Genomic DNA, 13,002 nt, shown 5'->3' with positions numbered 1-13,002 from the left:
AATGATCTGACTGCTTCTTAGCATAATATCAAAAACTAACAGGTTGTTAGTATACATTTTTGATCAAAAAGCACAAGCCCACTCGCCACGTCAAGGCCACCTATTTAGAGTGGGTCCCTAACGTCCCTAGCATAAAATGGCGCAGCACCGGGCGGCGACCACCACCGCCGCGACACCAATGCCCACAGGGGGGAACGACCCACTGGCAGAGCAGCCCCAATGCCACTCAAACCAGTCTATGGGCCGCACCCCTCCACAGACACGGCGCCACGGCAGCAACGGACACCACACAGCACCACACCAGAGTGAACAAGGTCTAAAAGCTCACTTACCATGCTCTCCAAGTCAGACTGGGAGGCTGCTAGGAAAGAAATGACCCATGTGTAGCTAACTACTACTTATATAGGGTTGGGCTGAGGGGGTGGGGAAGAGTGCAGCTATTGGACCTTGTTCACACTGGTGTGGTGCTGTGCGGTGTCCGTTGCTGCCGTGGCGCCGTGTCTGCAGGGGGTTGCGGCCCATGGACTGGTTTGAGTGGCATTGGGGCTGCTCTGCCGGTGGGTCTTTCCCCTCTGTGGGCATTGGTGTCGCGGTGCTGTGCCATTTTATGCTGGGGACGTTAGGGACCCACTCTAAATAGGTGGCCTTGACGTGGCGAGTGGGCTTGTACTTTTTGATCAAAAATGTATACTAACAACCTGTTAGTTTTTATATTATGCTGAGAAGCAGTCAGATCATTATACAAGATTGTAGATGTGCACCGTCTGTTTTTCTACCCGAATTCACACTGTGATTTCTATCCCCTCCTTTTTTTTGTTTTAACATGTGCTGCACTCTTCCCCACCCCCTCAGCCCAACCCTATATAAGTAGTAGTTAGCTACAAATGGGTCATTTCTTTCCTAGCAGCCTCCCAGTCTGACTCCTTTTTTAATAGAAGTAACTTACAAATCTGTTTAAAGGGGTTCTCCCTTGTTTATACTGTTTTTTGTTATTATGTTTGTGTGTTATGTGTGTATAAGTATGTGTTTTTTTATGTGTGTTGTGATTATGTATATATGTATTTTCTTACCTTTTGTGAAGATCCGGAAGCTGGCCCCCTTTTCTTCCAGTGGCTTGCAGTGCACCTCGGCCTCCGCCATGTTGTGTTCGGTAAGTGGGATGTCGGGGGGTGTGTTGTTGCTTCTGCCCTTCCTATCTTCTGACATCCGAGGCAAATCTTTTCTTCCTGTTTCTTCTGTGCCTCAGCGACTAATCTGCGAGCTCTTCCGGCGCATGCGCAGGTAGTTTTTTTTTTTTTTACCAATAAAGTTTTTTTGGTCTAATTGACAAACTGTCTGCACATGCGCGAGTACGCAAGTGCTACGCTAACAGCGTAGCATACGTTAGGTCTACGCTAATAGCAAGCGCAGACAGTTTGTCAATTAGACAAAAAAAACTTTATTGCTAAAAAAAAAAACTACCTGCGCATGCGCCGGAAGAGGTCGCAAATTCGTCGCAGAGCCACGGAAGTAACAGGAAGAAAAGATTTGCCTTGGACATCAGAAGATAGGAAAGACAGAAGCAAGAACACACCCCCCCCCCCCGACATCCCACTTACCGAACACAACATGGCGGAGGCCGAGGTGCACTGCAAGCCACTGGAAGAAAAAGGGGCCAGCTTCCGGATCTTCACAAAAGGTAAGAAAATACATATATACATAATCACAACACACATAAAAAAACACATACTTATACACACATAACACACAAACATAATAGCAAAAAACTGTATAAACAAGGGAGAACCCCTTTAACAAAACTCCCAGTACCAGCACTGGCCACACAGCCCCACAGCATGATGGAACCTCCACCAAATTTTACTGTTGGTAGCAAATGTTTGTCCTGGAACGCTGTGTGCTTTTAACACCATGCATAACGCCCCTTGTTATGACCAAATAATTTCAATTTTGTTTTTATCAGTCCACAGCACTTCTTCCAAAATGAAGCTAGCACATTTAAATGTGCGTTTCCATACCTCAAGTGACTCTGTTTGTGGCATGTGTACAGAAAAGGTGATCGCTGATATCTGCCATTATCGATCGGTCCCTGCCGTGCATAAAGCGAGCGCAGCTCCTGTGCTTGCTTCGTGTACAGGATATAAATATATGTCCTGGCGCACTAAGTACCAGCACATCAGGACATACATTTACTGTACATCCAATTTACATGTCCTTAAAGGAGTACTCCGGTGCTTAGATATCTTATCCCCTATCCAAAGATAGGGGAGAAGATGCCTGATCGCGGGAGTCCTGCCGCTGGGGACCCCCGTGATCTTGCACGCAGCACCCCGTTTGTAATCAGTCCCCGGAGCGTGTTCGCTCCGGGTCTGATTACCGGCCAACACAGGGCCGACGGCATGTGACGTCACGCTCCGCCCCTCAATGTAAGCCTACGGGAGGGGGCGGAGGCGTGACGTCACACGCCGTCGGCCCTGTGGTGGCCCGGTAATCAGACCCGGAGCGAACACGCTCCGGGGACTGATTACAAACGGGGTGCCGCGTGCAAGATCACGGGGGTCCCCAGCACTCCCGTGATCAGGCATCTTATCCCCTATCCTTTGCAGTGTCAGCCTACAATTATCGGTTGATCACAAACACTAGCCGTGGCCGCTTGTGCTTGCATTTCACAATAATAATTGAAGACTGCACCTAGACATATAACTGTTTATAGTGGAAATTCTGTTTTCCACCTGCAATTGTCCAAATCGAAAGCTGGCCGTGGTTGCTAGCACTGCATTAATTCAACCTGTTAAATGCTTTGATTCTTAAACACGATAGACTCAACATATTGTAATCTGTAGATAATAGTCATTTCTACAGTGTGCATTAAACTCATATAGATCTCTTGAGAATTCACAGCAACAACAGATGATGAGGCAATGCAGCACATAGGTTATCTCCTGCTTTTTATTACACGCAATGATGACTTTCTGATTTTTTTTTCTCTTGCTCAAGAGTTAATGAGCTGGTAACTGGTTCAATATCAAGCTCATCAATGTTAGGAACTCACACCTCTGATGAGATAAGTAAAATGTGTCTGGCAGTGAAAAGGGATGTTATCTGAAGACATTAAGTTACTTCTCGACAGTAGATGTAATATTGATTTCTCACTTGCCTGCAACAGAAAACATAGCCTTTTAGCTGTATTTATATGCAATGTCTGACAATGCCATAACCAAGTTACATAATACTACAATGTACCTGTTAGCTAGTACAATCTGTAGTCGGTGTGCATTTATTACTGTCACATTACCTAATAATCACAAACGTGCAGGGGAAACCTAAAAATGCACTGATTTTATTTTCCATTCGTAAATAAATAAAAACAAAAAAAAATGCAAGATTTAAAAACAAAAACCAGTATTACTGTGTGTTTAAAATTTGACCAATTTGACCATTTTTCAAAGCAGGATTTAACACAGCACTTATAGGAGCATGGGACTACTTTCACATTGTAATATTTTAAAAGTTAGAATGCCTACTGTTTAAAACTACTTTACACCTCTTACAGATATTAAATCACTTCCAAATTTTAGATTACAATACTGCAAATACTGTTGAAAATACTGTGTGAACATGGCCTAGTGTCGGTTTTATGCAAATTGAATATGAAAACAGTCTGTTTTTAAGAAATTATGTAGCTTTAAAATAAAAATAAAAACAATAATTAAAAAAAAAAGTACAAAAACAAGCTGCTTGCAATTAAACAAAAAACGGACTTACTTTCCGCCAATCCCCTGGTGCCTCCGGTATTGCTGCCCCAGTCTCCTGTGCAGTTCTTTTCCTTGTTGCCAGGGGTCAACATATCAGATGTCCGTCTTGCTCAGTGAATGGCTGAGCAGCAGTGTGACATACTGGGCCCTGGCACACCGCTGCTATGTCAATCACTGGCTGAGGTGGTACATAGCTGCGGCCACCGATTAGCAGAGGGGCAGTCTACCTGGGGCAACCAGGAAGTGTTGACACGAATATGCAAATTTCTTTCGTGAGAGTGAAGAAATTAGAATATTCATTTCAGGGGCAGACATAGTGCTGCATATTAAGGAGGCAGGGACACTCAGCAAGGCGAATAGCCTCCTTTGGGCACAGAGGCACTATAGCAATGCAGCTACCAGGAGAGATAACTTTTACTCTGCTAAACAGAATAATGTAAGTAACCCCTCATTTTAATTCTGTTCAACCGCCCAATTATCCAGTGTATTGGGTTAAGTGCGGGAGAACAGGATGTCAGGTTCCCTTTAAGGCTGCAAGTCCTGGTCTAACTGTGGTTGTGATAACCTAAACTGACAGCTAGAAGGGCTACAAAACAATGAATGGAGTTTGGAGAACCAAATTAAATGACTAAGGAAATGATGGACTAGGATAAAAACAAGGGTATGCAAGGTACTGCACCCCCCCCCCCCCCCCCCCGTGTTCTGTCAACATCATGTGTCACATGTTAGGGTGGAGCTGAGCAGGATAGAAGAAATGTTGACTGAAGGACCTGTGTTATGCTGTGGAGGAGGCGGGGCTGAGCTGGAGTGGAGGTTGCATGTCACTCCAGTAGTAGTTACATGAGGAGGTTTGTTACAGTGTGTCACTCCAGTAGTAAGGAGATTACATGAGGAGGTTTGTTACAGTGCATCACCCCAGTAGTAAGGAGATTACACGAGGAGGTTTGTTACAGTGTGTCGTCCCAGTAGTAAGGAGATTACGTGAGGAGGAGGTTTGTTATAGTGTGTCAGCCCAGTAGTAAGGAGATTACATGAGGAAGAGGTTTGTTACAGTGTGTCACCCCAGTAGTAAGGAGATTACAAGAGGAGAAGGTTTGTAACAGTGTGTCATCCCAGTAGTACAGTAGTAAGGAGATTAAGTGAGGAGGTGGTTTGTTACAGCGTGTCACCCTAGTAGTAATCACTAGATTAAATGAGGAGTGAGTTTGTTACAGTGCATTACCCTAGTAGTAAAAAGATTACACAAGTAAGAGGTTTGTTACAGTGTGTCACCCCAGAAGTAAGAAGATTACATGAGGAGGAGGTTTGATACAGTGTGTCATCCCAGTAGTAAGGAGATTACGTGAGGAGGAGGTTTGTTATAGTGTGTCAGCCCAGTAGTAAGGAGATTACAAGAGGAGGAGGTTTGTTACAGTGTGTCATCCCTGTAGTAAGGAGATTACGTGAGGAGGTGGTTTGTTACAGCGTGTCACCCTAGTAGTAATCACTAGAATACATGGGGAGTGAGTTTGTTACAGTGCATCACCCTAGTAGTAAGAAGATTACATGAGTAAGAGGTTTGTTACAGTGTGTCACCCCAGAAGTAAGAAGATTACATGAGGAGGAGGTTTGTTACAGTGTGTCACCCCAGTAGTAAGGAGATTACATGAGGATAGGGTTTGTTACAGTGTGTCACCCCAGTAGTAAGGAGATTACATGAGGAGGAGGTTTGTTACAGTGTGTCATCCCAGTAGTAAGGAGATTATGTGAGGAGGAGGTTTGTTACAGCGTGTCACCCTAGTAGTAATCACTAGATTACATGAGGAGTGAGTTTGTTACATTGCATCACCCTAGTAGTAAGAAGATTACGTGAGGAGGAGGTTTGTTATAGTGTGTCAGCCCAGTAGTAAGGAGATTACATGAGGAAGAGGTTTGTTACAGTGGTTCACCCCAGTAGTAAGGAGATTACAAGAGGAGGAGGTTTGTTACAGTGTGTCACCCCAGTAGTAAGGTGGGGCATGTCAAAGGCGGAGCCTTTTGCCTAGGGCTTTTACCTAGGGTGGCAAAAATCCATACATTAGCCCTGCCCGACACATGACATATCGGTACGTCATGGGTCGGGAAGGGGTTAATACCTGACCAACTGAAAGCTTTTTAGAAAATTTATTATATAGGAAAGTGCATACATAATAGAAAAGCTGGGGATGGTTCTCTGCTACGTTTAGAACAGAATTCCCATAGCCTGGCACAGTCTCATATTTCAGCACAATGATATATTTGCAGTAATTAGATTTTCCCAAAATTTGAAGTGCTAATTAGATCTGCGTTCTAATGTGATTTTCCTGTGTAGCTTAAAATGGAATTTAGAATTAATGTAATGTGAAGCCGCAACTCAATGCTACGTGTTCATAGTTTTCAGACTGTAACAAAAACTTACTTTTTTTTTTCTTTTTGTCTACGTTCATTTACTTTGTTGCTTGGGGTTATGTAATATATTGCAAAGCCTACATAAACCAGAGGGTTAGAGCTTGAAATATAGTAAAAATCTAATATTACAAAGAGAACAATAAATCACACAAGTGGAAGGAAGACATAGCTTTTGATGACTAACGCTCTTCCAAAACTAGGATATTACATAAATCATCATCAAATCAATACAATTTTACTCTTACCAAATGTGTAACCCCTTAGGATGTCAATATTTGCCAGAATAAGTTGCACTGATTCAAGATAAGTTCTGTAATATAACATAGTAAAATGAAACACAGACTTATAAAATAAAAAACATTAAAGGAAATCTGTCATCAGTATCACTCACACTAACCTGTCAAACAGGCTTGAAGTGAGGGTGATACTGATTAAAAAGATATTTACCGTGACCTGAACCGCCCAGCCGTTCCACCGTTTACTTTGCCTTTTTATTCATATGTAAATTAGGTCCTTGAGCATGGGCAGAGCTACGACCGAAGCTCCAGGCACCCCTACATCATCTTCGCCCGATTCAGCCATATGCATAATCCCCCTCCCTCCTTGGGGCAGAAGATGACGAAGGGGAGCCCGGTGCTCCGATCATAGCTCCGCCCATGCCCCGAGGACCTCATTTACGAATGAAGGAAAAGTGAAATGACGGTGGAACGGCTGAACGGTCCAGGACATGGTAAGTATCGTTTTGCTCCCTATCATCTGCACTACAAGCCTGTATGACAGGTTAGTGCGGGTGATAATAATGACAGATTTCCTCTACAATGAAGTGGACCTTGTTGGTGCCAACCGTTTTCATACAACTGTCTAGTGGGCCACTTTAGATACAATGTCAGGCTCAATAGCTATATTTAACCCTTACATCCTGTCTTCAAATGGATTTCAATAGTGTTGGTTATATAGAAGAGAGCAGTAGTTTAAATCCAAACCAGTCAAAGTGAATGGAGTTGGCAGTCCCAATAGGCAACCAGTGTATTCACATTTACTACATCCTAAGCAGTGGACCAGAAGAGGACCAATGAGAAAAAGATTTGTTAAGTATTATTATTTCTATGATGTTTTTTTTCCCCAACACCACCAACATTTAAGACACCTTAAAAGTGGTCACCTCCGGGTCATATACTGGTTTGCCTAAGGTGTGCACAACCAAAGTTATATTATAAGCTTGATCAAGAGAAAATATAGGAGAAAAGGTAATGTGAGCAGATTTATTTGTTAAAATAAAACTGTCATTTAGATTATTAAAAAAATAAAAAAAAGGAACATGGCACCCCTTCCATTCTGCTAAATAGAAAACAATGATCTCAGATAAAGATCAGTGCTCGCGTTCGCGTGCTGGGACGTATGCATACGTCCTAGTGATCTCAACAACGACCCGTGATTGTATGGCGGCACCGCCGTTGGTGAACAGGAACAGCGCGCTCCTCCTGTTAACACCATAGATGCCGTGATCAGGATTGATCCCAGCATCTATGGGGTTAATGCTGCCGGGATCGGCGCAATTGCGGCCCCTGCAACTGCAGCGGGACTCCTGCTGTGATTGACAGTCGGGTCCCGCTGCCAATCTCCTGCGCTGCCTGCAGCAGTGCGGGAGATCGCTAGGACGTATGCATCCGTCCCAGTGTGCGAACGTGTCGGGTGTTGGGACGTATGCATACGTCCTATAGTGGGAAGGGGTTAAAAAAAATTCCACCGGAATACCCCTTTAACAAGAACCAGGACACACTGTATGGTCTCTTGTAGGCTCTGTGTCCCTGAAATGCTTTCTAGTCATGTGTTTTCCTGCATTGAACATAACATCAAATATTCAGTTTATTGTCAAATGAGATAAATTATATCTGGCATATGGAGATTGAATATGACAGAAAGATATCTATATCATATGGTAATGTGCTTGTGTTTATACAGTAAATGTACTTTTTAGGGAAATGTGCACCTGCCTGACATCAAGTCATCATCTTCAGTGGAAACTGTAATTGTATGAAATAAGTTTATTTAACCATTTGACAAAGCTTGCGAAATTGACAGGCGTTTCCTTTAACATATTACAATGGTATTATGAATGCTTATATGTGGGGATTCAATAAGGAAGATCTTTTGATAGGCGGCATTGACAATATTAATGACTATGCTATGATATTTGTTATACATGTTTGATGAATAATGTAAAATCTAGGGTGAGATTTCTCAAAACCTGTCCAGAGGAAAAGTTGCCCATAGCAACCAATCAGATCGCTTGTTTCATTTTTAAAAAGGCCTCTAAAAAATGAAAGAAGCAATCTGATTGGTTGCTATGGGCAACTCAGCAACTTTTTCTCTGGACAGGTTTTGATAAATCTCCCCCATAATGAAACAAAACCTTTAAGTGTATCTGCTGTTATAAAATAAGAAGATTTTGACATGACCTAGAGATAAATCAAAACTTTTGATATGTCTCTATTAGAGAGGTCACATTGGGCATGTGCTAAGAAGCTTTCATTATGTTGAGTAGTGATGTCGCGAACATAAAACTTTTGGTTCGCGAACGGTGAACGAGAACTTCCGCAAATGTTTGCGAACCGGGGAACCGGGCGAACCACAATTGACTTCAATGGGCAGGCAAATTTTAAAACCCACAGGGACTCTTTCTGGCCACAATAGTGATTTAAAAGTTGTTTCAAGGGGACTAATACCTGGACTGTGGTGTGCCGGAGGGGGATCCATGGCAAAACTCCCATGGAAAATTACATAGTTGATGCAGAGTCTGGTTTTAATCCATAAAGGGCATAAATCACCTATTATTCCTAAATTATTTGGAATAACGTGCTTTAGCCCCCTTTAGGCAGCACATAGAGCGCCCCCCTTAGGAATCACATAGTTAGATCCCCCTTTAGGCAGCACATAGATTCCCCCATATTACGCCCCGGAAGAAGCATTTAATTGCGAAACGTTGGATGACAGAGGTCCTGGTGTGTCCTTGTAAGGTGAAGACGATATCTTCCTGCTATGTATATAACTTGTATAGGGTTGTGGCTTTACTTGGTGCAGCCTTAGCTGGGACACTTTGTTATTCGCAATATACTACTAAGTAAATAGATTTATATGGGTGTTTAGGGATTAACCCTTTGATTGTATTGTTTACATACAGCATATATGGGCACTTTATGTAGCTGGTCAATATATGCAGTATTCCAGTTGACCTTTGGTTGTGCATTTGTAGGATCATCTTTGTATTCTTACTCTTCTCTTTTAAATGGTTTTAAATGTATGTCCTTTACTTCAATTAATAAAGAATACATTTTTTTGTTATTATATCCCAAAATATCTTGTTTTCCTTTGTTTTTCATGATTTCATATGGTATGGGAACCAATACAGACATTGGTACGTTATATGTATATATATCCCCCATATTAGGCAGCACATAGTTAAAGCCCCCCCTTTAGGCAGCACATAGTTAGAGCCTCCCTTTAGGCAGCACATAGAGCCCCCTTTAGGCAGCACATAGTGAGATCCCCCCTTTAGGCATCACATAGATGCCCCTATGTTAGGCAGCACATAGTTAGAGTCCCCCTTTAGGCAGCACATAAAGCCTCCCTTTAGGCAGCACACAGATTCCCCCATATTAGGCTGCACATAGTTAGAGCCTCCCTTTAGGCAGCACATATTTAGATCCCCCTTTAGGCAGCACATATTTAGATCCCCCTTTAGGCAGCACATAGATTCCCCCATTTTAGGCAGCACATAGTTAGAGCCCCCCTTTAGGCAGCACTGGTTTTATTTCACAGCCAAAAAAGGTATTTTTTTTTATTTGAACAACTGTCACACCAAATGTGATTTGCACTAGTGTGACAATGAGCAAAAAAGATTGCCAGCGGAGTTCCCCTTTTAAGCAGAGGTCCCCAACAAGGGTGCCTACAGCAGTTGCAAGACACACGGACTGAACTTATAGCCCTTTTAATACTGTAGTTTAGTTGCTTGAAGGAAATTAAGTTTTACACCGGAGTACCCCTTTTAACAAGCGGTTCCCTCCCAACCAGGTTGCCTCCAGCTGTTGCAAGACACATGGACTGAACTTGTAGACCTTTTAATACTGTAGTTAGTTGCTTGACGGAACTTAAATTTTACACTAGAGTACCCCTTTTAACCAGCGGTTCCCTCCCAACCAGGGTGCCTCCAGCTGTTGCAAGACACACGGACTGATCATATAGCCCTTTTAATATTGTAGTTAGTTGCTTGAAGGAACTTAAGTTTTACACTGGAGTACCCCTTTTTTACTAGCGGTACCCTCCCAACCAGGGTGCCTCCAGCTGTTGCAAGACACACGGACTGATATTTGAGCCCTAAAAAGGGATTTTTTGGGTGCTGTCCTTAAAGCAGATGTTAGACTAGTGCTTTAGGAGTAAAGAGGACCCTGAATACACCACCTAGCAGCAACCTAGCTATCGCTTTCCCTATTACAGCAGGAGCAGCTTCTCTGTCCCTCCACTTTCTAAGCCTGCAGCATGCCGAATGAAGGTAAAATTGCGTCCGTGCAGGAGGTAGGAGGGTCTGGAAGGGAGGGACTGCTGCTGATTGGCTGTAATGTGTCTGCTGACTCTGACTCACAGGGTCAAAGTTTACCGCAATGTTAAAGTATAGGGGGCGAATCGAACTTCACATATGTTCGCCCGGCGATGCGAACATGCTAAGTTCGCCGGGAACTGTTCGCCGGCGAACAATTCGCGACATCTCTAATGTTGAGAACAGGGGAACTTCTGGCTCTAAGTCCTAGAAGGAGTGTATAAGTGGTAATACATAATAAAGTGTATAAGTGGTCATACATAATAAAGTGTGTAAGTGGTAATACATAATAAAGTGTATAAGTGGTAATACATAATAAAGTGTATAAGTGGTAACGCATGTTTCTGCCTCTGTCATATAAATTCTAAGTCTTCATAACTAGCATACTCCAGAGTAGCGAGGACCAAATCTACTATATGTTGCTGAAATTTAGGTTCAGGGGACATTCCATGATCACCATTCCAATTTTTTTTCCTGAGGTGCCTCCTCCAACGTTATTCCAGCCCTAACATCTCAGACGGTTCCAGTGTTACATCTTTGCAAGAAGCCTTCTTCCTATGACCAAATTAGGTTCCTAGGCAATCACATATTTAGAGGTCAATCTGTAACAGGGGACTTTATACACAATGTGCAATTTTTTATTCTGCTGTTTCGTATATGGCCATGAGGCTCCATCAGTTACCCGAGCCCAGATGTAATTGCTACCTTTGCCCTCCCTATATTTAGGCCTCTGGGTTCCTAGGAATACTAACTACCAAAAATGTAGTCAGATCTGGTGGCCTATTTAAAGGGGTGTCAACCTGCCATTCTTTGCCCACTGATTGAGGTTTATACCCTGTCCTGTTTCTTGTTCCTTGAGCTGTTTTTTTCCTGTTCTGAATGACCTTGACTTGCCCATATACATTTTTATAAGGTACCTGTCATTCTAATCCTGGTTCTGACCCTGGTCCTGACTACACTCCGCCTTATTCTCTGTCTTGTTGCTTTCTGACTCACAGCTCTGTTCCTGGAAAAGACAGATAGAGCTTAAATATTTGGCTTAATAGATTGTTATTCCATAATTTCTTTTTCAGAGAATATTTATTTTACTGTAGTGTGTTCAGTATTTACAGGTTTGAGATTCACTGTTGGAACATTTTTACATGAATGCTTCAATTCACAAGTGCTTAATGTGTCGTGTATAATAATTTATTAATGTAATTTCCTTGTATTACCGAATCAATAAGCTTTGATCCTGACGGTTGTTTTTTTTATATTCCTACACAGCTTGGTTCATGGAATCCTGTGACTGGACTGAATGGTTCTTTGACAGATAGGAAGCTAGAAAACAACATGCGAGGTGTAGTTCTGCGTGTGGCCACAGTGCTGGTAAGGATGTTTTCAATATAGAAGAGTTATTTCTTTGTCACCAAAATAAAGCAGTAAAATAACAGAGCTTTTAATCCAGACTTTTAATATATGGATTAAAGGATTATAAAAATGTATACATTTAAAAATACTGTAAACACAAGCAGAATTACAAACTTACAAAAAAAAAAAAAAACACACGTTCATCTTTTTTAATTTACACATTGGATTAAACTACATGAAAGTTAAGCAACTTTGTAAATTGCATTACTTATCTTGTACTAATCCTGAGTTATAACCAGTATTATAATCAGGATCTGTATTCACAATTCTGCTGACATCTTCCAGTATTCCTTAATAGCTGCCTCATTTAGCACTTAGAGTGTAGACTTCATTAGTTACTGTACCATTATATGATGTAGAAAAAAAACCTGTAAGATCAGGATAAATAAGGATGTCATTAAACGGTTAAACCCTGAAGGCATTGTTTTCCAACCAGAAGGGCACCAGCTGTTGCAAAACTACAACTCCCTCCATGCCCAGACAGCCCAGAGGCACCCTGGTTGGGAAACACTATCTTAATCTCTTAAGGTCGCAGGGCGTACCTGTGCCCAGTCCCGGTATATAACGTGGGGTCACACCATGACCCCGCATCATACCGGGTTGGTCCCGGCGGCTAATGACAGCCGGGACCCTGGGCTAATTGTGTGCAGCACCGATCGTTGTGCCGTGTGCTATTAACCCTTTAGATACGGCATTCAAAGTTGATCACCGCATCTAAAATTAAAGTAAGAACTTCCCGTTGTGATGTCCCGATCAGCTAAAAGGCGAGCGGAGGTCCCCTTACCTGCTTCTGTCGCATCCGATCGGTGATTGATTGCTCCAAGCCTGAAATCCAGGCTT

At 42.5% G+C, this 13,002-nt stretch overlaps 1 protein-coding gene across 2 annotated transcripts in view; it reads left to right on the top strand.

Moving 5' to 3' along the window:
* The window catches only part of GRID2 (glutamate ionotropic receptor delta type subunit 2), a 1,137,650-nt gene that overhangs the window by 784,659 nt on the left and 339,989 nt on the right, over positions 1 to 13,002 (top strand). For both annotated transcript variants that reach the window (XR_008891518.1, XM_056567543.1), the window contains exon 9: positions 12,019 to 12,120. Coding sequence is in view for 1 of the 2 variants with exons in the window: in XM_056567543.1 (XP_056423518.1) it covers positions 12,019 to 12,120 (102 nt within the window). In the remaining variant the exon portion in view is untranslated. The remainder of the gene's footprint in view (positions 1 to 12,018; positions 12,121 to 13,002) is intronic.

The sequence above is a fragment of the Hyla sarda genome, chromosome 1 (genome assembly GCF_029499605.1).
Source record: "Hyla sarda isolate aHylSar1 chromosome 1, aHylSar1.hap1, whole genome shotgun sequence".
Taxonomy (NCBI): Eukaryota; Metazoa; Chordata; class Amphibia; order Anura; family Hylidae; genus Hyla; species Hyla sarda.
The sequence above is the reverse complement of the archived record's forward strand: the minus strand, read 5'-3'. Positions and strand labels throughout refer to the sequence as shown.